Source organism: Petaurus breviceps, unplaced genomic scaffold, assembly GCF_028583685.1.
Source record: "Petaurus breviceps papuanus isolate PSGF00001 unplaced genomic scaffold, PetGlider_PUasm1.0 90633, whole genome shotgun sequence".
NCBI lineage: Eukaryota > Metazoa > Chordata > Mammalia > Diprotodontia > Petauridae > Petaurus > Petaurus breviceps.
The window spans coordinates 8,604,406-8,630,492 of record NW_027187293.1 but is presented as its reverse complement, the minus strand read 5'-3'; the positions used below and the strand labels follow the sequence as shown (position 1 = coordinate 8,630,492).

The following is a 26,087-nucleotide window of genomic DNA, read 5'->3' as shown; positions in this document are numbered from 1 at the left end:
ATATTCTGATCCAAACACTAGGACTACCCAATCTCATTCATATGTCTATTTGGTTTTTATCCTGCCCTAGTACTGGAACTTACACCCTTGAATTATGTTATCTTAAAAGACAACAATCTCAGAAAGTTAAATCATTCATTAACTTTCCTATATAACTACATCACATACTGAAGTATGGACAATGAAATAAATAAAATTGCATTAACCCCATATTCACTTGACGACTTTTCATTGCTTCCTAAACAAAACCATGCTCAAAGGATGAAGATGTACCACTAAAGGGCAAACAGTAAAGTATAAGGGGCAGTTAAGTGGCATAGTGACTAGAACACTGACTCTGGAGTCAGGAGGACCTGAGTTCAAATGCAGCCTCAGACACTTAACATATACTAGCTGTATGACCTTGGGCAAGTCACTTAACCCCAATTGCCCTGCCCTTCCCCCTCCAAGAAAGAAAGTAAAATGTAAGGAAAATACCCCAAGCTCTGAAGCCAAAGACAAAGTCCTAAACACTTTTTGGACAATGAAAGCATGAACTGAATAGACGGATGGCCCTTTTAGGTGATATTTTAAAAGGGACAACACATATTTGAATGTGTAAGTTCTGGCACATCTGTTTAAAAAAAAAAAACCAGTTGGGGGCGGCTAGGTGGCACAGTGAATAGAGCACTGGCCCTGGAGTCAGGAGGACCTGAGTTGAAATACGGCCTCAGACACTTGACACACTTACTAGCCGTGTGACCTTGGGAAAGTCGCTTAACCCCAATTGCCCTCAACAAACAAACAAAAACCCAACAAACCAGTCTCATTACTTTATAGTTATATACATTCTGTTGTGTTATTCTCTGTCCTCCACCCTCACACAAATGACTACAGAGTGGGTTTTGACATTTCAATTTGTTTCCATCTCAATACTGTGTTACAGCAATGATGCTTTCAGTCTAAGGAAGGGAAAAAACAAGGTTGGGAGAGGTAAATTTTGTTGACACTAACACCTTAAAGCAATGAAATATAAACATTTTAAGATTTTTTTAAGCTTTTGTTTTAAGTAAGCTACAGAAATAACCAGACACATTTAAACTTGATATAATCTAATCAAGAACAATACTGTTAAAATTCAAAGCTCACATGTTAGGAAAAGACCACAGATTCTCTGTAAAGCATTACTTTCTCTCATCTCCCCACCCAGTATTCTGACCTTTTCTCCATGGGCAGCAACCAGCACTGTTTTAGTGACATACTGTTCAAAAAGCAACAGCAGGAGAATCCAGAGGAATTTCTCTGCTCCGAGAGTATCCACAAGTTCAACAAGGATGGGCAGGCGCCTGTGCTCAGGGACGTGAGGTAGAGCATCCACAAAAACATTTATAATTTTAACCCCAACTTCTTCTATGCTCCTTGTGAGATCCGCAGAGTCACCACTGTCTGCCTGTAAACCAACAAAGTAAGTAAAGAGTCAGAAAAAGTAAGTTTCTGCCTGATAAAGCAAATTGCTTCTTTGAGTCTTGAGTCAAAAGAAAGCAAAGTCCTAAGACTTCATAAAAATAAATATATAAGGAAATTTAACTGCCTACTATGTAGTAAGGCACTGTGCTAACTGCATGAAGGCACTAGGAAGTATGATAAGCTATGGGCCCTCTACAAGAAGTCTACAATCTATATTAGAAATAGACAAAAAAGAAAGATAATGAACATTTAAAATAGGCTATAGGAACCAAATGAGTGGTAGCTTCACAGGGAAATAGAATGAGCCCTGAACTTGCAGTTAGGAAAAGGATGGGTTCAAATCTCACTTGAACAGTTACTAGATACAGGACCATGGACAGGCAGCTCATTAAAGATCTGGGGGTTTTTCATTTGTAAAATCGGGATAATAACTGAACCACCTACTTCACAATATCTTCAATGTGTCCAAAAGAGAACCAGTTATCTTTTCTCCCATTCTTTCCCTCTGATTTCTGGTGAAGGCACTATCATCAGTCACCTAGGTTCCCAATCTTAAGAATCTTCCCTCTTCCTCAGTGCTGACATCCAATGAGTTGCTAAGCCCAGCTGATTCTGCCTCCACAATATAACCTGATTCCCTTATTTCCATGAACCAGAACCATCCAATCCAACCATCCTCATTTCTTAACAAGACTACTGCAACAGACTCCTCTGATTGGCTGCCTTGCCTCCAGTCCCTCCACTTTCTAAAATACTCTTCACACAGCTATGATATTGATATACACAAAATAAAGGTATGCACATATTACTCCCCTGCTCAAGAAAAGTCAAGTGAAAAAAAAAGTGGCAGCTAGGTGATGCAACAGAGAGAGCACAATGGCCCTAGAATTAGGAGGATCCGAGTTCAAATCCAGCATCACACTTACTAGCTCTGTGACCTTAGGCAAGTCACTTAACCCTGACTGCCTTAAAAAAAAAGAGAAAAGAAAAAGAATAGGAAAAAAAATAATGCCAAGTGGATCCTTTTGCCTCTAGGATAAAGTACAAACACCTGTTTGGCTTTTAAAGCCCTTTGGAGGGCTGTATCTTACTGCACAGTACTAACATCAGTTAACCTTAATTATAGCATTTTAAAGGTGTTTAAAGCACTTTACAAATGTAATCTCACTGTATTCTCACAACAACCCTGTGAGGTAGGTGCTATTATTATCTCTATCTTGTATATGAAGAAACTGAGGCCAAGAGCAGTTAAGTGACTCACCCAAGGCATGGAGCCCATAAGTATCTGAAGTCAGATCTTCCTAAAAATCCTGTGTTCTATCCCCGACCCGACTATTAAACCATCCTCCCCTCCCCCTTCACCATCCCACATTCCCACCAAACTGAACTGTTGACTGTTCCCATATGCTTCTATTCAGGTTGTCACCCATCCCTTGAATGAATACCCATACTTATCTCTGCCTAAGAAAATCCACAGTCTCCTCCTGAGATTGGTTCAAGCCTCATCTACAGAAATCTATCTTAATTCATTTACTTGCTAGTGTTCTCCTGTCAGAAATTACTTGGTACATATTTTGCCTTAGCTTCCCTTCAATGGCATGTTACATGTTACAGACTGTTTGTTGTCCTTTGTTGTACCCTGGAGCTTAACAAAACATTTGGCATCCTGTAGGTACTAATAAATACTAATGAATTGCTGCCTAGCACACATATTTCTACCTTTTCTACAAGAACAGTATAAAATACTTTTCAATGTGCTGCATATCCCCAGTATTCTGTTGATCTAACAGTTTAAAAATCCTGACAAAAAAGAAATTATTTCCATGAGCATGATCTACTCTTGATGAAGCCATGCTGGCATTTTGTAACTACTACTTGCTTTTCTAGATATATAATAACCCTTTCTTTAAGGCTTCTCTGGTGTGGGTGTTTCCTCCATCCATGCAGATTGCAAGTACCCTTAATTTTCCTTAGACATTCAATGACAAAAATAGTCTTATTAGCCTAAAGGTTTTCTTGTGTATTCTCCTAACCCCAGTTTTTGTGTTAGGTCTCTAAAGGAAATGACAATACTATGCAGATAACATACCTGGATAAGAGCAGGAATGACCATTTTTACTGTCTTCTTGATAACTTGAAAACTGTAAGTGTCATCAAGGCGCATAACATTTGCTCCCATGAATGTAAATATGGGCATAATGTTGTGCAAAACTTTATCCTGAAAGGAAACAGATTATCAAAATTGTCATCTTTAAAAACATCTTAGAGAGGCAAATATGGCTTCTTAAACTATGAAATACATTTAACTACTTCAAGACAAATCACTGCCATGAAACAATATCTCTATTCAAAAATCTCATTTCAGATATATATTTTTAAATGTTCTATTCAGGCATCTGGTTTTTTTTTTGCCTTTTGGAGGGCAATTGGGGTTAAGTGACTTGCCCAAGGTCACACAGCTAATTTTTCTGTGGGTGTTAAGTGTCTGAGGCCGGAACCCGGGTCCTCCTGACTCTGGGGCCGGTGCTTTACCCAATGCGCCACCTAGCCGCCCCTATTCAGGCATCCTTAATGCCATTTGTAATTAACACTCACTTTCTTAAATCATCACTTATGGGTTACTAAGAGGAATCAGCTATCAAAAGTAATTTATAATTTTACTACTCAACATAAAATAATTTAAAACAATGTATTCATGAGATTTGATGTGCATAGTTTACTTGCAGCTTTCACAGAAAGAAGATAAATTGTAACTAAGTGAAAAATACCTAAAACACTTTGATGTGATGCCAAACTGAAGAGACATGTTTGGTTCCAAGTCAAATTCAATATGAGCTGATAAAGGAAAACTTAAGGATCAGCAAAAGCAACCAGTTGTACCTTAGGCAGTTATTCTTTTTAAGGTTATTCCAAAACATATTTACAATTAACAGCTGGTCAATACTTTGAATAACAAGTTAGACTTTTGAAAAGTCTATGTAGAAATGCATAGTTACAAAGAAAATGTATAATTATAAAGCTGTGGGCATATACACATGAGACCCACCACCTAAATCTCAGGCAAAGCACACAATCTGTACCTCACATTAAGGCACAAGACCAAAACCTCCTGCTGTCTCCTGGCATAGGAATACCTAAAATGCAATTTGGGACCTTATTTTTTGGAAACATAATAGTCCTTTTTAAATGTTCGGTTTTCAATTTTAATTATAAAGCTAACATCATAATTATACATATGGGATGATAATGAGCAAAATGTTTATATTTCCCCTGCTGCTGAATTTTCTAACTACAAATAATATACAAGTATAACTCTTACATTTGTATTTCCTTCTGGCAGGGGAAGGAAATAAGTATTTAGATAGTACCTAGTATGTGCCAAGCACTGTGCTAAGTGTTGCCTCATCACAAAACTCATAAATATCTAAGGCAGGGATGGAGAACCTGTGGCCTTGAGGTCTTAATAAAAAGATTTGTTCGGTGAAAGTTTGGATTCAGTCAAAGGGCCTCACTTTGAAGACCAGAGGACCAGAGGCCTCGAGGCTACAGGTTCTCCGCCTCTGGTCTAAGGCCTATTTTGAACTCAGGCCTACCTAACTTCAGGCTCACCGTTCTACCAGTTGCATCTCTACAAGTTCCTCAGTTAACTAAACTTTGATTTGTTTATCTATAGAACTAATTACAAAACACCTTTGCATATGATACATTAGTTTAGTCCAACATTTTCCAAATGGAACACTTTTAAGGCTTGAAATTCTGAAACCATAACTGCTTAGTGGAGAGACAAGGATAGGAGTAGGGGCAAAGAAGAATGGGCCTACAATACTCCTGGGACACAGAGGGAAGGAAGATTTTAGAGGAAAGCAAGAAAACAAGTCATTTTCATTCTGAGAAATTATGTAATAAGCACTTTAATGAGTAATTTCCTTTCTTTTTTTTGAGGATCAAGACCTCATATGGGAGGTAAAATATAAAATTTACTATTTTAAATTATTTTTAACATTTTTATTTATAAAGCTTTGAGTTTCAAATTCTATTCTTCCCTCCATCCCCTTCCCACTCCTTGAGATGGTAAGCAATCAGATACAGGTTATACAAATGCAATTATGTAATACATTTTCATATTTAATGTGTAATTTCATACTGAACATTTTAGAGCACTGAAACTCTAGAAGAGAAGTCTCCAATGGGTTATATCCCATCCTCCATACAAAAGCCAACTACTGTACAGGGACCATCAAACAATTTTATCTCCTTCCCCCATCAAGTCACAAATCCAACCACTCCTTCCCCTCCTATAACTACAGAGGTAGTGTGGACACTCAGGACATTGCTACTGCCTCACACAGTGGGGGGGAGGGGCTGGAGCTTATTATACAGCTGTAGGAGAGGAAGGAAGGGTGGGATCGGCAATGCAGAGCTCACTATCATAGTCAGCCCCCCTACCCTACCCCCCCACCCCCAATCCAAACTTCTTCAGAACTTCCTATTTCTGCTAAGGGTAACATTGTCTTTCTAGTCTCTCAGGTGTGACTCTTAAAGAGTCATTATCCTTGACTTTTTTTTTTTAAAGCAATTGGGGTTAAGTAACTTGCTCAAGGTTACACGGCCAGTTATTTCTGGGTGGGTGCTAAGTGCCTGAGTCCGGATTCGATCCCCAGGTCATCCCGATACTGGGGCCGGTGCTCTTACTCGCTGTGCTACCTGGCCGCCCCCATCCTTGACTCTTTAACTCAAACCGAAACAGCACCTTCAAAATTGCTAATGATCTTTAAGTGACAAACTAATGGCCTTTTCTTAGCCTTCCTGGCCTCTGCTGCACCTGACAGTTAACCACTCTTCCTGAAGAGTTACAGACCCCTCTCTGGGGTCACCTATAAAAATATCTGCACACTGTAAAAACCTGGAAGCTGAATTTCTGACCTGTTTAAAAATCTTCTAAATTAAAGAGTTTCAGTGGGTACTGAACCCTTTTATTAAAAATATAAAATACAACACTTTCTAATTAGTTAGCAAGAATGACTAATTGGCATCAGGGAAGATTTTTTTTTACTAGCCAAATTTCAACAAAAACTTTTACATAATCGTAAGTGCTGAAAAATAAGTTATCGGGGCTGGCTAGGTGGTGCAGTGAGTAGAGTGCTGGCCCTGGAGTCAGGAGGACCTGAGTTCAGATCCGGCCTCAGACACTTAACACACACGAACAAAAACCCCAGCCATGCGACCTTGGGCAAGTTACTTATACCCAATTGCCTTCCAAAAAGCCAAAAAAAAAAAAAAAAGAGTTATCATGATGTAGTATACGAAGTCAATAAAATACTTCTTCCATCCAGAGTTATATGCCTTTGTGAGTTTTCTTCAATTATGATAGTCAATAAAACTAAATATTGAAATAAAATAAACTTAGAATCAGATAAAAAAAATTACAAAATATTTCAATTTATCATCTTTAATTTCTATTTTTGCATAAGTTTTATATTTTTATCTTATTATAGTCTCTTATGTACAAAATTTATAAATAATTAAACATATATAAGGAGTGTGCTCAAAAAGTTTTTACTTATAGGGATATATGATCAAAAAAGTCTGGAGAACACTACTGTAGAACTTGCCTAGCTTGAAAATTTTCCAGACCCCTTATTCATATTATGCCAAACAATGTGGATCTAGCAGACACCCTTAAAAGAAAGACTATCTAAGAAAAGTATATTTTACTCTTTGATAAAGGCCTATTAATTTAAGTTGAATGCATAATATTTTTGTCAACCAAATATTCCAAAACACACATTGCTTAAATGAATGCATTCAGTAGAAAGCTTCATTTTTTCATTTACTTGTTGCACAGGCAATTGGTTAGATGTATATTTTTAAAAGTGTATTATAAATCTATACATGGGCCTAACTCATCAAACCAAATGGGTTTTGTCTCCGCCAGTTATAAAATTGGACAAAGTATGGTAGCTTGTTATTCAGGGACTCTATAAAGAAGTATATCATCTGATATACACATTAGATTAGAATTCTGCAAAAACTAGAATTCTTCTAGGGCAGATAATTCATTCTAGAATTTAGGCTATCTGTTGTAAAAATATTTTAATAACTAGGAAAGTAATGATTTTGTTTCAGAGCTGTAAGAAAGCTTAAACTATCCCTAAAATGCAATATAAAACAGGATACTGATCTAACCAAATTAAGTACCTACCAAAAGATAGTTTACATTATCTGAATGTAAACTCCTTAAGAGCAGAAGCAATATATATATAACTTTTGTATTTGTACTCTCAGTACCCAATACTGTGGTTGCCTGAGATATAAGGCACCTAAATACTTCATTATTTAAGAATGATCAAATTACCCTTAAACCACAGCTTCCCTTAGGCTATTTAAAATAATTCCAGTCTTAAAATGTTAAGCGAGCTATAAGATTAAATATTTCTGTATTTCAAATATCCTGGAATTTTCATGGAAATTGTTCACAGTAGAGAATATGGGGTAGTAGTAGTAGTTGTAGAGAGAGGGCTGGACTTAAAACCTGGGTCTCACACCCACTTGCTGGGTAATCATGTCCAACGCAGTCAAGCTCTCTAAGCCTCTTACCTCAGTTACAAACTGAATTGTTCTACATGATAAGGATTGTCATGAGCAAAGCATTTAAAAAGTTGTAAAGTACTATATAAATGAATTATTATTGTGGAAAAAAAACCCACTTACAGGAAATATTCCAGCGACAGCACCCAAAAGCAAGAATGCATGGTGATGTGTTTGAGGCATCTCGGAAACCCGCACACACTGAACTAACAATTCTACATTGAATTTTTCTTCATCAAGAATACCTATAGAGGGAGGAGATAAAAGCTTTGAAACGATCGAAAGATAGATGTGTCCTCGAAGCACCCCTATCCTTACAATGCTGTACATACCTTTAGGGATCTTAGAACCATCTGGGGATAGTTTTTGGCAGATATTGAGCAGACAGCTAAGAATCAGTTGTTTGGTATATTCCAGATTTCCCTGCTCCGGTGGCAAGGTTTCAAGACATCTTCAAATTTTAGTCCAAATGATGAAAAGGAATAAAAAAAGGTGTACAATTTTTGTTGTCAGTGTCCATTAGAAGTCAAAGATATAACATTTCATAAAAATCAAATAGAAATGACTAAAATAAGAAAATCAGCACTCGCTAAGTTTACTGCAGTCTTATCAAAACCCTTCCAAGGAGCTTAATGGCAAATTGTTACTCTTATCATACTGAAAAGAAAAGAGCAAAGAGAATCTCCATCTATCTAGTTCTGCAGAGGGAAATGTGGGAGGTATATTATGTTGATACTCATGATTCATTTAAGTTTCAAAAACTATCCATTCAGTTGTGAACTGATCCAACCATTCCGGAGAGCAATTTGGAACTATATCCAAAGGGCTATAAAAATGTGCATACCCTTTGACCCAGCAATGCCACTTCTAGGGTTGTATCCCAAAGAAATCATACAAATGGGAAAATGACCCACATGTACAAAAATATTTATAGCAGCTCTTTTTGTGGTGGCAAAGAATTGGAAAATGAGGGGATGTCTATCAACTGAGGAATGGCTGAACAAGTTGTGATATATTAATGTAATGGGATACTACTGTAGTATAAGAAATGATACACAGACAGACTTCAGAAAATCCTGAAGACATTTATATGAACTGATGCTGAGTGAGGGGAGCAGAACCAGGAGAACATTGTACATAGTTACAGTCACATTATGTGATGACTAACTTTGATAGACTTGGCTCTATCAGCAATGTAAGGTTCTAAGACAACGCCAAAAGGCTCATGATGGAAAAAGCTATTTGCATCCAGAGAAAGAATTATAAAGTCTGAATGCAGACTGAAGCATACTATTTGTTCTCTTTTTTTGTTTTTATTTTTCTTCTTTCTTGTGGTTCATTCCATTGGTTGTAATTCTTTACAACATGATTAATGTGAAAATACATTTAATATGAATGTATATGTAGAACCTATCTCAGAACGCATGCCGTCTTGGGAAGGGGGGAGAGGAGGAAGCAGGAGAAAATTTAAAGCTCAAAAGCTTTTGGAACTAAATGTTGTAAACTAAAAACAAATTAATTAATTAATTAAGAAAAAAAAAACAAAAAACAAAAACCTATCCACTCAAGATCCTCTGTCTGGGAGAATATAAACAGTAATACCAAACTATATCTTTTTCTCCTATCTAACCCTGACCCAAACTTGTATATTCAGGCAATAAAGCCTAAAAAAGTGACAGGCACATTCTAGGTTCATCTATGAATGCTCAATGGAAAGCAGAATGGATTAGGTTCAATGGTCATTCACTTAATCCCAAACTGAGGTATATTTTAACTTTCTAGAGGTTCTTGGCCAAGGACTTCCCAACACCATCTATTTGACCACATTCTTCTTATTGTTTTCCAATTATTTTATTTGTACAAATGGTAGCCATTTCTGTAAGCAATACAAATTGAAGTCTCATATTATGTTTAGAGGTAAGTAAGAACAAGAGAATAATGACAATTCTCAGGCAGGTATTGGAATTCTGCTCTCTAATGTACTATAACTAATTAAAAGCCACTTAAAAAGTGATTTACCTGGAGAGCAAATTAAAAAGACATGGCACTAATAACTGAGGACTTTTGAGTTTCTTTTTATGCTGCAGTAATTCTAAGATGAGGGTTACTCTCTGCCAGTAAGCATTGCCAACATCTTGTACAGGTTCTGTATCTTGTAGTTTTCTGCAACAGGAGTAAAAAAATTATTCTTAGGAAAAAAAAGAAGATAAGAAAACATGAAAACATTAAGCAAAAACTGATCAGAAAACCTCCCACATAGCTAGGATAACAGAAACATTTTAGTGAGGGAAAATGGTTGCATCAAATATCTGACTGATTACACATATGCTTATATGTGAAACTGACAATAAGAATTAAAAAAAACTAACACCTATATGAAAAATTGTTCTAAATGACAAGAGAAAAAGAAATTAAAATAATTGTGAGAAACTGACAATAAAAGGCAGTTCCAGTACATGTTAGAGGAGCTGTGTGAAGATGAACACATTGATACAATGCTGTTAGAAATACCAACCATTCTGGAAAGAAATTTGGAGGTATATGTGACTATGAACTTAAATTTCAGGCATTCTGACTCACGATAAATCCCAAAGAGACCAAAGTCAAGAAGGCCACATACTTACAAAAATGTTAATAGTAGTAACCTTTGTGGAAAAAAATGTAAAGTAAATATTGGTGTCATAGACTGGGGAATGGCTAAACAAATTGTGGCATATAATGGAACGGAGTATTACTGTATGATAACAATCAACTATATGAGGAATTTATAGATACATCAGAGATTTTTAAGAACTCATGCAGAGAGGCAGCTAGGTGGTGCAGTGAATAGAGTATCAGCCCTGGAGTCAGGAGGACCTGAGTTCAAATCCAGCCTCAGACATTTAACACCTACTAGTTATGTGACCTTCGGCAAGTCACTTAACCCCAATTTCCCTGCCTTCCCCCCTCCATAAAGCAAACCCCTCCAAAAAAACAAACAAAAAAACAACAAAAAACTCATGCAGAGAGAAGCAATATATACAATAACTACAATAAAATAAAAGGAAATAATACAAAAGGCAACTAAACTTTGATTATCTATAATGGCTAAGCTAACTTTTTCCTCAATAAAAAAGAGGGGTAAGAGGGGAGACCACTGGCATTGAATGTGATTATATGCTGCCAGACACAGCCATTGTGTCTTGCTGGCTGACTTGTTTTAAGTGTTTTTCTTTGTTACCAGAGTGGGTTCAATGAGGGAAAGAAGGTATATTGGAAAAAAAAAATCAATGTAAAAACAAAAGGCATCAATAAAATTCTAATTATATAAATAGATGAAAAAGTTAGGTAATGTACAGAAAAACTAGAACAACAAAAGGATTTTTCTTAATGAGTTCATAATTCTTACTTCTGTTGCATTTTTTGCCTTCTTGTTTGCTGAACTGTACCCAGGGATTTGGCTTTCTCTGGTGGCTCTAATTCTAATCGGATTTGTTCAGCATCAACAGAAATCTGAAATTATGTTAAAAGTAAGAATTACCAATAACTTCCATTTCTAGGATAAACAAGCACAATGAGCATACATATTTTAAGTCATAAATAACTAGTTGCTTTTATTCACCTTCATATACTCATTAATTTCAAAATAAGGAAAGTGAATTCTATCAAGTTATTTTGAACTGAAATCAGAGTGACTTGTCATGCTTCAAGAGAAATTATTTTCTTATTTTACAAGTATTAAAGATGTCCAAAAAGCAGAATGGAAGAGTTTCAAACCGTATTCTGATTAACTTATCTATGGGAGACTTATGAAATATAGGTAAGAATAAAGGTTTGCAAAATTGCATCGGTAGAGAGAATTACCACACTGAAAGGTTTCAGTTTGATTCAATCAACAAATCAAGATTTTCCCTGGTACTGATCCACCTGACAGGTGTAGAAAATGTTTAAAAACTAAGATAATACCAACCAGAATTACATCGCTGACTTGTAGTCAACTTGATTTTATCAATCAGAAAAATTTAACCATGTTTCATCTGTATAGTTAGTGTCAAGTCACATAAGAGAATTCTACAGTATGCCAAATAAATGTTCTTTAGCTTCTGCTCAACATCTGTTCAAACCCAGGGGTGCAGGTGGGGGGGAAGAGAGAGAACAGGCCCCAAAGATATCTGGAAGTATGCAGGACACGGTGAAAGACAAAGTTGAGGAAATTAATATTCAAAGAAATGAATTTTTAAGGAAGTTTGGCTCGTCACAATATTTAAAAATATTCCTATTTCTAAAGGTATTCAAATCCCAAATCCTAGTTTGCACTTACCCCTAATAATTATCTTTCTAGCATACTCACTATCTCTCCAGTGTTGTTTAATTCTATTTTCACATCCATGGCTAATTAACAGTGCCATTCAGTGTTCACCTACAGCACCAATGAACATGTTCTCAATTACATTATTCACTCCCATCATATATTTCACCCTTCCTAGTATCATAATGTTCCCCTAGGTCAATTGAAAACTACTGATCACTATTTTTGGCCTATGACTCCACAATCTATTATGTACTACTTAACAGAAGTCTGATCCAGACTTTTAAATACTAACAAATGGCTAAATTATATATGAAAAAATGAGTATCACAAACTAATTAGAAAGGCCTACATTTTATGTTTCCATAGATAGCAATATGTTTTTCTATCTGCAATAAGACTTCATTAAGTCCTTTTGCTGCCCTCAAATCATTCAATTAATTAATTCATAACCACAATACAAGGAAGAATGAGATAAGGAAAAGAGGTCCAATCAAAGAAGTGAAAATGAAGAATGATAAAAAATATTCTAAACCATAACAATTAATACTGAGTGACACAACTCTAAAAGGTCATAACTTACTGCTTTAAAAACACTGCTAACAGTCTGTGCACTGAGTGTATTTTTGCAATTCAAAAGTAAATCAAACAGCATTCCCAAAAGCTTCTGTTGAACTTTTTCATCTGATATAGCAGCAAAGAATGGTTTTGTAATCTGAAAATAACAGAGTTATATGAATGCAAATTCCCAATAAGTCTTCTTATATAGCTTTGTCATATTTTTTTTTAAAAGTATGCCCATTCCTTGTCATGCAACTTCTATACAACTTAATAGCAAGCTGAGAACCAACCTGATGAGAAGCTTCATCAAACTGACTGAGGCTGATACTAGAACAACAAATGCACTGTCCATCATTGGTGCTACACATGAAGCTTTTTCAGCTTGGTCAAGCATGTTGCCAGAGTTTCTGCTTCTCTTTTTTATTACACTTTAAGAATTAAATCATCTCCATGTTAGGATGAGGCATTACTGAAGGATTTTAATGGATGATTATAAAAGTTTTTCAAATTAAATGAAATCTTAAACTCTGCATATTTCTTTAGAACCTGTTCATCGAGTGATCACTAAATAAAATGCATTCTATATTTTAAAACACTTAACACCATTCAAGAATTTCATTTATTCATTCAACATTCACCATATATTATCCAATTCCTGAAATGTGCAAATGCACTGTACTCTGGTACGAGGAGTTATAAAGCCAAAAGTAAACTTAAAAATCTAGATTCTAATTAGAAAACACCAACCTTTCCAAGTGCAAGGATCTGGAATGTTGGCATCCCTTTGAAAACATCTTTTGTTGTGTGCACAGCTTTTAAGAATACTTCTAGACTCTGTGGGTCCTTGTGTAAGAGAGAAGCTGAATGCTCATTGTACTTCCCAAGGGCAAGGTGCAAAATGATAGCTTCATCCTTCAGTATTGTAGGGGGTTCCTTTAGGATTTTCTCCAGCAACTGATCAATTGTGGGCAATAGCTGAGAAAGCACCACCTAAAAATTGGGAAAAGATGAACTTCAACTGACATATACTTCTACTTGTTACATAAGAACACTATCAATCATCAGAAAAAATTGATATGGGAAGTAGCCCAGGAGAAGATCTCGGGGAAATGATAGGATCTTCAAAAAATAGAAAGAGCTAAAGAGTATCAGAAATGTTTCGAGAGAATTTGAGAATAAATTCCACTAGGAAGCACTGAGGTCTTAAAAGGCCATCTTCTGAAATGTCTTTAGGTTCTTCATGTAAATAGAGCAATCTCCAAAGTCATAATGATCCTAATAATCCTGAAGAATGGAACTGTTTTATTGTCAGGTTAGGGTTAAGAAAAGGGTGTTACAGCATCTGTTCAAATCATACTAAATGCTTTTGGTTTAAAGATGCTAATAAATGACTTTTATTATTATTTATGACTTTTAAATAAAGTCATAAACATTAAGCACTTAGTCAAACCTTTGGCTTTGGAAGCACTGTTAGCACACTCTTGCTAACTAAAAATTCCAGTAAGTATTTTTTCAATTAGCTGAACAAGTGACACTAAATTTTTAAAGGCCTCTTGTTATCCATTATTCTCTCAGGATTTAACTATAATTCAAAAACTTCTATTTTACTTATAAATTAAAAGTACGTAATGTTGTTCATTAAGTTCAAGACAAAAAATTATTGCATTTTAAAAAATCTGACCATATGTATTTTTATTTAACTAGAATATTAAGTTTTTCTTTTAAATAAAACTTTTTCACCTTTCCCTGAAGTGTACAAATATAAAAAAAGACATACAGAACATATTAAATCAGTATAATTAGATTGCTGAAAACATAAGGCCCAATTACAGCCATGTAATTACTCTTTGTGGATGGAATATATTTAATTTGATTTGTACTTCATGTGTCTGCTCAAACTTGTAAGATTAAAATAAGAGATAGTAAAATAGGGTTTTAACCTAATATACCAGTATGTAGTACTCTTTATTGTCTCTATATTTCCTATAACAACAGTAATAACAGTAATAATAATGTACATTTATAAATACTTAAAGGTTTACAAAACATTTTCCTCATAACATCATGAAGTTGACAGCCCAAGTATAATCACCAAACCGAGACTGGAATTAAAGTTAATTGCCCAGAGTCACATAGTTAGTAAATGTATGAGGTAGGATTCAAATCAAATTGTCAAGACTCCAAATCTGTCATTATCCATAATTATTATCATCACTTTCAGGAAAATTTGTCATTTATAACTTACAAAACTAATTCAAAAGACATACAGAGCAGGATTTTCATAGGAAAAAATAGTTATAAAAAGTTCAAATTAAATTTCTACCAAGAGTCAACAGCTCATTGTGATTTTAAAACATGAATACACACATGTGCAAATACACACATAAAGATTTATATAGACATATATATATATATATATATATATATATATATATATATAATCTCTAATATGCAAGAGTAATATGCTTGTTTAAAACAATCCCTCTTAACCTCCTCCAAAACAACATTCAAGCTTTTTTCTCTCTGCATTCACTAACCCCTTCCTGTTACCTCTCAAGATAATTAAAATTTCCCCCATACACATCAGTTACAATATTTTGGTAACACAAGAATCAAAATGTATTTCTCATTAAAATATACACACCTCATTATTGACTTCCTGAAGAATTTTCATCAAGTTTTTTGCAATATAGGATGGACAACTATGTACACAATAAAGCAGATGTTTTAAGGCTTCAGTCAACTTCTGGTTAGATTTTGGCTTTTTTCCTGTTTGTAGATCATCAAATAAAGTATTCAAATCCTAGAACATTAAAAAATAAAAGACAAAAATAGTTTATGGAAGGTCTTCAAATGATAGAAGTGCTACTTTCTAAAAATGATCAACCAAACGACAACTTAACATTATTTCACTAATAAGTTGCCATTTTTTTGCATGTGGTTTGCTCATAGGTGACTAATAGGACACTAAAAGCATGTTTTATCTAAGAGCAAAGGTCAATTATTCTTAATTATTTCATTCAGGGGAAATGCATCTCATTTATTATAAAAATGTTTCAACAACATTCAATAATAAATATTTCAATAATTCAATTTTTCCAGATTTGATAGCCTAGCTCTTAAATATTTTTAAATGGCTTTTTAATAATGTCTTGATACTTCTTTGAATTTCTAATTATGTCTCCTCATTCATGTTAAGAATAATTTTTTTTCAAAAGCTGTATTTTCTATTATATACATTTCTGTAAAGCAACTGATCAAATTTCTCATGAAATAAAATGGAAATCTTATTTATATATCTCTTAACTAGCAGGTCAGAGGAAGAGACTTCATGTCGTATATGTATATGAAATCTCTCTCTCTCCCCCTTGCTATCTATCTACTTATACATTGCTAATAGGAAGATTTACCTGTGCTACATAGGTAGCATCTGAAATAATCTCTTCTTCTTTTTGGACTAGATGTTGTATTATTGGATGAAATGGAGACTCTATTTCACGTAAGGCCTGGAGGCAGAGAATGGCAGCCCTTCGTACTTCTCTTATAGGACTTCCCAAATTTATGAGTAAACATGTCACCACTGAGGAAAAAAAACGTTAGGCACGTATTAGAATAAAGCTCACATATGTATACACCAAGCCAAGGAAAGGAAAATGTGAAACACTTTTTAAAGTAAAAAACTTAAGAAAAGCTAAATCTTTATCAATTGTGGCATTTTCAGAGATTTTTATTTTCCTTAATTCATGTTCAATTCAACAAACATTCATTGACTACTATCTACTATGCATGGCACTGTACTAGAAAATAGAGAAATAAAAAACTTAAGTCACACACAGAGTTTTTGCCTTTAGAGGATTTATCAAGTCAAGGAGTGAGGGGAGAACACATAAGACATGTACAGAACAGGTTAAACTGAGTGGAATGAAAAATTCAGGAAGGGAAAGATAAAGAAAGGCTCCATGAATGAGACTAAAGTAATACATCCAATCAGGAAGCTGAAGTATATTTCTCATCCTCCAAAGCCCAATGAATGTATGTGGTTACAGCTAAGACTCTAATCAGATGTCTCTATACCTTGTATAAGAAGCCAACATCAAAGACTTTCTATGTCAGATTGACTCAAAAAAGCAAGAAAAAGAACTCCACTTACTCTGAACAGAAACTTCTAAGGTTATTAGCTCTCTTCAAATAAGTTAGTTCCCAACACAAACAAGGCCACACTTAACTGAAAATTTATCCTTAGCTGACTTCTTTACATTTATTATTGTTATTCTTAAAGGAAGCTGCCGACATATTGTAATGGTAATGGCAATTTGAAGATCTTCCCTACCCCTTAATAAGCCTAAGGGAATTTGAAGACCTTCCCTGCTTTGAAAATAAACTCTGCCCCCTCATAGGCTGAATGTAATCATATGGAGCCTATGGCAGGAAGAATTTCCTGAAGGGTCGAGCAGAGCCCAAAGGAAGCTGGGAGTCAGAGCTAGCTAGATTGGGAGGCGAGAGGAAGCCTCCCAGGGAGCCAGTCAGCCTTGTGAGTAAATATTGGTTTGTGAGAAGGCTAAAGGATGGTGTGGCTCTCTGTGCTACTGTGGCTTAATAACTTCTTTGCTACTGTGATGGAACTGGTTTACTGGTTTTGGGATTTGGTTTTCTGGTGTCTAAATAAATGTTTTTGCTTCTGTCCTCTATATGGAGAATCTGTTGTATTTTGTGATTGAGCACCATGCAGGTATATTTATAGTGATCATGGGCACTGTGAATATGCATTGGTACTACACATATCTTGTTTCTGTAATACTATAGCATTATACATGAAGATTATTTTTCAAAGTTTTGAAGTGATTCCCTGCCTCCTCTCTAGTGAACCAAGATACTTTCTCTTTTGTCCAAGAAAGGGGCCAGGAGTGGGAGGGGATTGCTGAAAACATAAGGCCCAATTACAGCAGCATCAAGTATGCAAGGATATTATAACTATACCCGTATAAGTTTGAAACTTTATTAACTCCAATAGTAACTACAACTTACACAAACTAGGGAAGGGAAAATATGTAAACACGAGTACAAAAAATGACAATTTTAATACCTGGAGAAGATGCTGATGCCAGGTATTTTTTCTTCTGTACAGCCTGACATGAAAGCACTGCATGTCCTATGTACAGAGCTTGAGTCTGTAGTATTGTTTTCACCGTATAGTTAAGTGGATTTGAAAGGCTATAGTTATAGGTCCATAAAAGTGAAAAGAACTTAAATAACTCAAAAACATCTTCTAAATGTACCTAATTAAAAAAAAAAAGGAAGTTAAGATTATTTTTCTTCAAATTACTAGCTAACATTCCCAAATATTTTCACTATGACACTGTATATACTTAGAAATATATGTTAGTAAAAAGTATATATTAAAAAAAAATCCCTGTATTTAAGCAGAGCTGCAATTTCTGAATTATGACACAAGTACAATTCAAAACATAAAAACAGGCTTGGTTAAAATTCTTTTCCTGGAAAATAAATACTGAAATGAGAAATGTCAAAAATTGTAGAAGACAATTTACTTCCACTACTTTTTGTTTCCCATAGGATATAAAATTACTTTAGCTGAAACAGGTTTCAGAATAACAATGAAGTACCTTTAAGAAGAGTCTCATCAGATCTCTGAAGTGATGGGCATCAGCACCAGCAATAATAACTTCAAATATCTGGATCAATAAGTGCAGATAGTCTCGGCTATCTTCTTTCATATGTTCAGGATTCCACCACTTGTCATCTAATGGGCATGAAAACATGTGAGGCATGAAATAATCCACAAATCTAAGAACATGATGAGCCTGCAGTGGCTAAACAAAATAAGAAAATTTTCACCCAAGGAAAAGAACAATTTTCTAATTATAATACATAATATTTAGCACATCTAATTTTTCTTAACTGGTTTCTAAGACAATCATATCTGAAAATATTCACAATGATTCACCTTTAAGAAAAGATTTAGGAGGCTTCAAGACTTGAATAAAGCTTTTCAATGAAAAGGCAAACATAACTGCATCTTCTACAGCAATCATCTGACCTCTCTTGAGCTTTTCTACGTACTGAATCCATATCTCCACTGGTATTCCTTTGTCTGACTGTTCAGAATGGTATTCGAAAGAGATTTCCTAAATTGGTAAAATAAGAAGAAAAATAGTTCAGTATAATCTTAAATATAAATTAAAAAAAAAACAAAACATTTTTGTCTTTGCATCCTAGAGCCATTTATTATTTATACACAGAAAGTAGAAAAGCCTGAGTTTCCTTATTTTCTTAGAAATGGCACCAGGAAAAGAAACTTTTTTCCTATTTAGAGCTCACCAATTTATTTGAATAAGGTAAAGGAATAACTGAAAAATGAAAAAGGGAGCAAAATCTTCTCTAAATGAAGTAAAAAATAATAGGGTTCCCCAAAGATTCTTGAGAGGATACAGACTCATTCAACATTCTAAAAAATTTATATGTAAGAAGGAATGTACTGTCAAGTCTCTTTTTGCATACAATCCTAGCATTTTTGGGTCAATGAAACAGTAAGTAGCTCAAAGGTGATGTCAACTCTAGAAAATGTAGGAAAGAAAATGACAGAATAAGAATCAACGTAGGCATATGTGAAGGAAAAAAAAATCCAAACTACCCTTAATAAAATAGTGAGTGCAGAATTACTTGTTATGATTTCAGAAAAGGATATTACTTAAAAATATTGGCCGAGGGGGCAGCTAGTGGTGCAGTGAATAGAGCACTGGCCCTGGAGTCAGGAGGACTTGAGTTCAAATCCAACCTCAGACACTTAACACTTACTAGCCGTGTGACCTTGGGCAAGTCACTTAACCCCAAATGCTTTGCCTTCCCCCCTCCAAAAAGCAAAAAAAAAAAATTTGGCCTAACGTGAACACTGTGGTACGGAGGGAAGGAGGAAGAAACAGATAAGGCAGGAAGGGTACTGGAAAAACTTGGGGGTTTTCTATACCTGAAATACTTGTGATAGTGTTGCCACACCTCAAGAGAAATAAAAGGTAAAGTAAGTTGAGAAAAGAACATCGAGAGATATTGTAGACAGACTGCAAAGAAAATTGCTGAGTGGCTATGAGGACAAGAAGAATATAGACAATCACCCAATTCTGGAATATGCAAACGAAAGGGCACCAGGATGGACAAATGAAAGAATGTGCAACTTTATACAAAGGGGAACTAAGCCACAGACTTTGCTAATCTAGGAGGTAAAGGATGGAAATAAGTTTTTTTTTTAAAGGGGCTGAGGCAAAATCTTAGGCTATAGATTCATGATGGGTAATACATTTAAAGATGTCCCTCTTTTGCCACATTAGCTAGCCAAGCATATCCTATACTACTTATTGCTACCTCCAGAATTATTTGTCTATGATCATCACTCAATGACATTTCCTCTTCTGAGGAATATTTTTAAGGGCCATGCAGTCGGTCTACATCACCTTTTCCTCATCCTTATTGTCTTCATTTACAGATTCTGAGTGGCTTCTCCGAACTTTTTCCAAGTTCTGAGCCCCTATCTTAGAGCTCTCTCTCCGCATCCCCCCACCCAGTTCATTAGCTTAGTCACTTCCTACTCAAGTTTGTGAATCTCTCATAAATTTACTTCTCAATCCCTCATCTCCTAAAATCTAATGATTTTCTCTACCCCATTTCAGCTTCATAATATGAACAAACATTAGACTCCATCATTTCTTTTTTTTATTTTTAAAAATTTACTTACTATATGTTTAAAACATTCAGTTCCACACGTTTTTGAGCTCCAAATTTTCTGCCCCTCCTCCCCCCAGTCCTTCATCATTTCATTTGAAATTCCAGTCAGACCACAATCTCATATCCTTCTACTTTCTTTCACTCTCAGACTTAACCTAAACCTGATTTTCACCTTTATCAAACCCTCTAATCCAATGGTCTATCCCTATTACCCTAGTTTATCTCCTCCACTCTGGCTTTGTATACTCTATGAGGTTTATCCAAATGGTTAAGACACTTTAATTTTTCACTAGTTACTACTCCTGGATCCTTTGTGTCCCAATGTTCAAATTTTCCAGAGCTGAGAATACTTTTCCTTTAAAAAAACCACACTTTCTAGCTTCTCCAGTTCTACTCCATGAGTGGTAAAGATTAATGGAGGCGAAAAATAACAAAATTAATCTAGCTAAACCTACTACAATATGCTATATAACGTTAGCTGTGCCCATGCTTTTGCTTAACAATCTTGTTCCACCATTTTCAAGTGAAAACACTCCCTACATTTTACACTTCCATATCTTTACTCACTCAAGTCCCTATGACTAGACTGTTCCTGATTACCTGATGAATTCCCACTCATCCCTTAAAAGCTAACTCAAGGGCCACCTCCTTTCATAACACTCCTATTCAGAACTCATAAAGCACTGTTTTTCACTTCTCTAATATATTTTGCATACACTATTTTTTACTATAGTTGTCTATGCATATTGGGCAGGTAAGTGGTGCAGAAGATAAGAGTGCTGGGTTTGGAGTTATGAAGATCCTTCTTCCTAAGTTCAAATCTGGCCTCAGACAGTTATTAGCTGTGTGACCCTGGGCAATTCACTTGATCCTGTTTGCCTCAGTCCCTCATCTGTAAAATAAGCTAGTGAAGGAAATGAAAAACCATTCTAGTTCATTTTCTGAAAAAAACCCAAATGGGGTCATGAAGAGTCAGACACAACTAAAACACAAATGTATCACTCTGTTCCTGGACTATAGGTTCTATAAAGGCAAAGTAGGATCTGACTTACTTAAACCTTTCTCTCTCCCAATGTCAAGTGAACAATAGTCTCTCACTAAAACAAAAAAGAATTTCTTGCTGAATTAAGCTGAATAGACCTTGGATCTGGACCAGAATATAAATTCTTGTGTTCTAGTTTAATGTTAACTTAAGACAATCTATTCCTATTTCTTGTAAATATAAGAAGAGAAAGAAAGTGTCGTGCTCAATCATTAATGGAACTAAAGGAAGGCACTGAGGCAAGAGTGTTGGATTTGGCCTCTCAAGATCTGGGTTTGGGTCTAGATTCAACCCCAATTAGTTGTGTGACCTTGTGTAGGTCACGTAATTTCTCTAAGATCTCTAAGACATAATGTTACCTCTGACTACCTCATAGGTTTGTTGTGAGGTAGAATTTTCAAACCTTAAAATGCTGTATAAATGCGAGCTACTGCTACAGGACTGGCACAATAACCTTAATCTATCACTCTGAGAAGGGGGTAAGGTTGCTTGAGAATTCTACCTCATATCTGACCCATACCTACTTAAATATAACAATTCTCACTCTAGTTCCCCACCCTCATTGCTATTCTATGTCTTAAAGAACATCAGACTGCCATTTAATCAATTATGAATGTTTAGAGGTCTCATTGTCCTTACCAAAGAAGTAATAATTTCAGATTCTCTTATTTTTCTTTCCAGCAAATTGAAGACTCTTAACGCAAATGGAAAGTGAGTTTCCTTTAATGAAGAGCAGCAAGAGACAAGAACCGAAATGATGACCTGGGAAGTCACCTTCTGCTTCAATGTGTAGCTTTCCTTTTCACCAAAAGCTATCAAATCTTCCACCTTCAAAAACAAACAGACAAAACTATCATTGTCTATTTTGCACTTCATAAGATAAATTTGCTGAGGGTCAATGCTTACAGCTCTATACATCATATGGTATTCTAAAATTTATCTTGGTTGTAAAATGTAACTAAATGTTTAAAATGAAGGACCTATGCTACAAGTACAAAAAACAAAGAAAGAAATTACAAGTTCTAATGTAACAGTCCAAAATAATCTAAGCAAAAGGGATATTCAGATACTGGAAAGAGTTACTAATTAAAATGAATGTCTAAGGTCATATTTTTAAAAATAGATTTTTACTGATTTTTAAAAATATATATATGACCTAGATTTTCCCATGCTCCTCTTTCTCCCCCCACTCAGAGAATCATTCCTTATAATAAAAAAATTTTACATAACATTAGAAGAGAGAAAAAAAATCACCAAAGTTTATTCCTATATTAAAAAAAAAAAGACAACATTATAAGCTCTTCCACACCCATGGACAACTTTCCTCTGTGAAGGAGGGTAGGACTGTCCTCTTGTATCTTTTTTTTTGGGAAGACTTTTGACTTAAGGTCATAATTCATTTACTCTGCCACTGAACTTTATTTTCCTAGTTAAAAAATGTTATAGTATCTACTACTGGACCTAAGAAAAGAAAAAAGGAAGTGAGATAGCTCTAGGCTGTCTGGAAAAGATGAAGAAGATCGTATATCCTCTCTGCAAATATTAATAAAGTGCCACTTTTTATTCTGTAAAATTATTTGATATAGCATTATTTTTAAAAGCCAAGAATCAAAATCAAGTTTCAGCAAGAAATGTTTTTAAATGGGAATTTTGATTACACACTTACCATCTTTAACATGGAAGAAGGATTCCCTGAATTTATATTGTCAGCCAACAACCGAACCATTTTCTGATTTGCTACACCAATCAATTCTGCTGGCTTCGTGGTTTTAATCACTTTTTCAAGAGCTGTAAAAAATAGTGAATGCAAGTTCACAAATCACTGAAGAAAATTACATGAAAACTTCTAGTGCTCATATAACCTTGAGCAAGTTACTTAACCCCAATTGCTTAGGGGCAGCCAGGTGGCGCAGTAAGAGTGCTGGCCCCAGCGTTGGGAGACCTGGGATTGGTTCTGGCCTCAGATACTCGGCACCTACACAAAAACAACTGGCCCGTGTAACCTTGAGCAAGTTACTTAACCCTGATTGCTTTAAAAAAAGATAAAGAAAAAAGAAAACTTCTAGTGCTTAAACCAAGTTCTAAGCATATTAGATTTTTATTTACTTCATCATCCTTCACAAGTTTACTTTCCTTTTATTATATACTATTTGTCTTAGGAAAAGAAAGGATTGTCACCAGTCATGAACATGACAATTTCTTTTTAAAGTATGGGATTTTTGTCTTTTATTATTTCCTTTTGGAATTAATACTCTGCTTATCTTTGTTTTAATTTGAGAGAATAAAACTGAGTATCTTACCTTCTTTCCAACCTTTCAGAATAGGGTGCAATGAGCAAATTCCTGATTTTGACAGATAAGTAGCCATTTTCATCTCTTGGGATTTTGAATTGTCATTGATAACAACCATAAATGGCAGCAAATGTATCACCACTTGATTTAGTAACTGATCATTTCCACTCAGAATCTCTTCTTTAATTAGAATGTCGGTTGCTAATTCAAGTATCTTGTACCTATTTTAAAAGAACTAGTTAAGGAATAAGGTAGAGACCTACAAACAGTTACTAATTATGGACTGAGACAAAAACCATCATCCATCCCTCCCACAGAGATTTTTTGTTTTAATGCTCCAGCACAAATGATAACAATTTGTTTTATTTCCCAATTAAAATCTGACTTTGATCTCTGAAAGATAATGAACATAGAATTAAATTAAAGATAATGAACATAGAATCATTATATTACTGAAAATGTACAGCATTCCAAACAAGTTCTCACATAAGAATGAACATTTTCAACATTAAAAGAACGCTCTGTCATAGTCTATATCCAGAGCTCTTAACCTGGAGTCCATGGCCTTGTTTTAAAAATATTTTGAGAACTTTATTTCAATATAACTGATTTTCCTTCTAAGTCTATGTATTTTACTTTATACACTTGTAAATATTACTCTGAGGGGAACATGGAACCTACCAGACTGCCAAAGGATATATGACACAAAATATTAAGAACCCCTGGTGTACAGAAGAAAAATATCAGAACTCCAAAGTCTGATTAGTATGACATTGCTACAAAATTAAATACATACCATGCCCCATCCTGTGAAAGTCCTGCTCTTTGAAAAAGACTCAAAAGACCTGAAACGGTTTCTTCTGGGCTAAACTCTTTTTTGAAAACCTACAGATAAATAAGAAATCACCATTTCAAATGTTTCTTGCCCTTTTATACTGAATTTGAAAGAGAAAATATTTATCTAACATCCATCCCTGAACCTTAAAACTTATGTTTTATCACTCCGATTTTTCCAAATACTATTGATGACATCAACAGTATTGTGCTTTGAATAATAGAATGCTTTATACTTTTCAAAGTACTTTCAAAACCATTATCTCATTTGATGTTGCAAGTACCTCTGTGACAGCTAAATAATATGAACTACCACATCAATCCCCTAAAATATGCTGTTGTTTTACAGTGTGCACAAGAAAAATGGCAACTATACTTTAGGAGTTACCACCAAAGTGGAGAAGGGCAAATATTATATTGATTTTCAAAAAAGAGAAAAGAACAGAGTCTGAAAACCAAAGGCCAGTGACTCTGACTTCAATGCCTGAGAAAATTCTAGAACGGATCATTAAAAAAACGATTGGTGTTCATACAGAAAGGGAAAAGAGTAATTACAAAGAATCTGCATAGCTTTATCAAGAATAAGTTATAAGAGATCAAGAACCAACTTTTTTTGGGAGGAAAGAATTACGAAACTAGCAGATGAGGAAAATACTGTGGATGTAGTCTGCTTAGATTTTAGTGAAGCTTTTATAAAGAAGTTCCTACTATTTTCATGAAGAAGATGTAAAGATAGGGCCTAGAATAGAACACAATTAAAAAAAGGATTCTGAAAATAGCTGGATAACCACACTCAAAAAGCAGTTGTTAATGGTTTAGAGTCAGCATTGCAAAAGAACCGCTGCAGGACCCCTCCAGGGTTCTGAGTTTGGTCTTGTGCTGTTTTAAATTTTCATCAATGACTTGCATTAAAGCATGGGGGAGGGAGGGAGGTTTGCTTATCAAACATGCAAATGACACAAAGAGCTTGGAGGGATAGCTAATACAGTGGATGACAGTCAACATACACAAGGATCTTGAAGTCAAAAGCCCTGGGCTGAATAAATTAAGATAAAAATAAAGTGTTGCACTTGCATAGAATAAGAAAATGAAATTCACAAATACAGATGTGATAGGATAGTTATAAAGCAGTTTTAAAAAAGTTGGTTTTAGTGGTCTCAAGTTCAACAGGGTCAGCAGTAGAATGTGGCAGCCAAAAGGCTCATGTGAGAAGCACAATTTCCAGAGTCTACTACCCTCTTCCCTCATTGGACTTCATCTTGAGTACTGTGCTCAGCTTCAGGTGCCACAGATTAAGAAG

General features: G+C 35.0%; 1 protein-coding gene across 2 annotated transcripts in view; it reads right to left on the bottom strand.

The window, feature by feature from the left end:
* HEATR1 (HEAT repeat containing 1) overlaps window positions 1-26,087 on the bottom strand; it is a 64,029-nt gene that overhangs the window by 13,796 nt on the left and 24,146 nt on the right. For both annotated transcript variants that reach the window (XM_069064492.1, XM_069064493.1), the window contains exons 14-30: window positions 24,750-24,838; window positions 23,963-24,174; window positions 23,329-23,450; window positions 22,302-22,490; window positions 18,849-19,029; window positions 18,508-18,644; window positions 17,967-18,159; window positions 16,294-16,463; window positions 15,528-15,686; window positions 13,631-13,873; window positions 12,906-13,037; window positions 11,423-11,526; window positions 10,054-10,197; window positions 8,367-8,485; window positions 8,158-8,279; window positions 3,536-3,664; window positions 1,199-1,429 (exon numbers count right to left, since the gene is read on the bottom strand). In XM_069064492.1, coding sequence (XP_068920593.1) covers window positions 1,199-1,429; window positions 3,536-3,664; window positions 8,158-8,279; window positions 8,367-8,485; window positions 10,054-10,197; window positions 11,423-11,526; window positions 12,906-13,037; window positions 13,631-13,873; window positions 15,528-15,686; window positions 16,294-16,463; window positions 17,967-18,159; window positions 18,508-18,644; window positions 18,849-19,029; window positions 22,302-22,490; window positions 23,329-23,450; window positions 23,963-24,174; window positions 24,750-24,838 — 2,676 coding nt within the window. The remainder of the gene's footprint in view (window positions 1-1,198; window positions 1,430-3,535; window positions 3,665-8,157; window positions 8,280-8,366; window positions 8,486-10,053; window positions 10,198-11,422; window positions 11,527-12,905; window positions 13,038-13,630; window positions 13,874-15,527; window positions 15,687-16,293; window positions 16,464-17,966; window positions 18,160-18,507; window positions 18,645-18,848; window positions 19,030-22,301; window positions 22,491-23,328; window positions 23,451-23,962; window positions 24,175-24,749; window positions 24,839-26,087) is intronic.